The sequence below is a fragment of the Mesitornis unicolor genome, unplaced genomic scaffold (assembly GCF_000695765.1).
Source record: "Mesitornis unicolor isolate BGI_N332 unplaced genomic scaffold, ASM69576v1 scaffold30186, whole genome shotgun sequence".
NCBI lineage: Eukaryota > Metazoa > Chordata > Aves > Mesitornithiformes > Mesitornithidae > Mesitornis > Mesitornis unicolor.
Window position 1 is genome coordinate 17,770 of NW_010192162.1, and position 1,709 is coordinate 19,478.

Sequence of the window (1,709 nt, forward strand, 5' to 3'; positions counted from 1 at the left end):
TTTTTTGGGAGATCCACGTGCTGCTCAGCCTGACAGATCCCCCCCCCTGCTCCATTGTCCCCGAGCCTGCCCCACAAGGTGTGGGGGGGTGGCTGGGAGGAGCAGGGTGCGCTTTGCAGGCTGCAGGGAGAGGGGATTAGGCACTGAGTGGCGAGCAGGCGGAGGGTCTCACGGGAGGATTACCGGGCAGGGGAGATTATTCGGGATGGCATATGGGGCCAGCGGGGGGGCAGCAGCCGGAAGAAGGAAAGCTTGAAGCAAGAGCATCAAGCAGGTCCTTGGAGAGATCCCCATTCTCACCGCCCGCTTCTGCCTTCCAGTCTCCAAAAGGAAGCAGCGCCAGTGGATCGGCCCCACAGGACTCAACCAGACGGGTGAGGAGCAGCCCCCCGTGGTGCTGGGGTTGGGCTTGGGGCTGGCTGGAGAGGCCTGCTTGCCCCACAACCGCCGCGGGTGGAGGTGTGAGTGGGCTCGCCCCCAGCCCCGGCTCTCACTTCCTGCCGCCACGTTGACTCATCAGAGCGATATTGACTCAGCCTGGAGAGCTGAGCCCCGGGTTGTGGCACGAAATCGGGTCCCAATTTTACTCAGTCCCCTTTCCCTCCCGGGTGGTGGGGCGGGCGCATCACCTCGAAATTGCTACTGCAGCCCCCAAACTGCCTCCCCCTCCTGCTGCCCAAATCCGGACTCCTCTCCCACCGTCTCTTCCAGTCTCCTTCCACCGCAACAGCACTGTCACCATGAGGCCGCGGGCAGAGGGGCAGCGGGCGCAGGGGGGGGACAACGACTACGCTCAGCCCCCCCAGAAGAGCTCCTACCTCTCGGCTTACCCAGGTAAGCACAGGAGGACTCCAGGAACGGCTCCTCTGTCCTCCCTTCCCACACAAACCCCACAGACAAGAACATCACGGGGAGAATTTTGCCGATGCCAGGCGAGGGCCTGCGCCGGTGCTTGGGGTGCACCCCCAACCACCAAAATGAGTCACATCCATTCCCCCTGCAGCCCTGGAAAGCGCGAGCAGAGCTTCCAACCCTCCAGACAACTCCTCCGACAGCGACTACGACCTGCACTCTGCCCGCAGAGTGTGACCTCCCTGCCCTGCCAGAGCTGGGACCCCCTCGGGCTGCCCGGGTCCCCGGCCGAGCCATCCCCGCTCTCCGACAGCGCTGTCCCAGGGTGGTCACGCCCATGGTAGCAAAGCTGAGCAACTGCTGAATTCGCAGCTTTTCTTGCATTTTTGGCAAGCGACCTCGTTTCCGCTGTCAGCCACCTTCCCGCCCTGCAGGCAGAGGTGGGATGAGGCACGAAAAAAGCAAATATTTTGAGCGAAAGACGTCCCTGCCCACGGCAGGGGGATGAACGAGATGAATTTTGACAAGAAGATCGATTTTGAGAACCAGGTGAATTTTTAAAGTCCTTTTAAACCCAAACCCTTCTGTGATTCTGCACAATGATGAATGAAGCCGATAGAAGAGATGCCAAATCTGCGCTGCTCACCTCGGAAGCCTGCCCGTGCCCCCCAGATGTGATGGGAGACCTCTGGGGCTGGGGAGACCCAGACTTGAAGCCAAATTTGCCTGTGCTCCTCCGTACCTGCTCGTCCTGGGCACCAAGCACACACTGCTCAGCTCTGACACAGCCCAGCTGGGCTTCGACTGCACCCCGGCACCCTAACACTTTCCGAGAAAGCTTCCTCTTGCTTTTGAGC

The 1,709-nt window shown here is 61.0% G+C and overlaps 1 protein-coding gene across 1 annotated transcript in view; it reads left to right on the top strand.

The window, feature by feature from the left end:
- Window positions 1-1,089, top strand: part of CD5 (CD5 molecule) — a 5,639-nt gene extending 4,550 nt beyond the window's left edge. Inside the window, exons 7-9 of the mRNA XM_010186993.1 lie at window positions 321-374; window positions 712-834; window positions 1,004-1,089. Coding sequence (XP_010185295.1) covers window positions 321-374; window positions 712-834; window positions 1,004-1,089 — 263 coding nt within the window. The remainder of the gene's footprint in view (window positions 1-320; window positions 375-711; window positions 835-1,003) is intronic.
- Window positions 1,090-1,709: the final 620 nt, after the last annotated feature.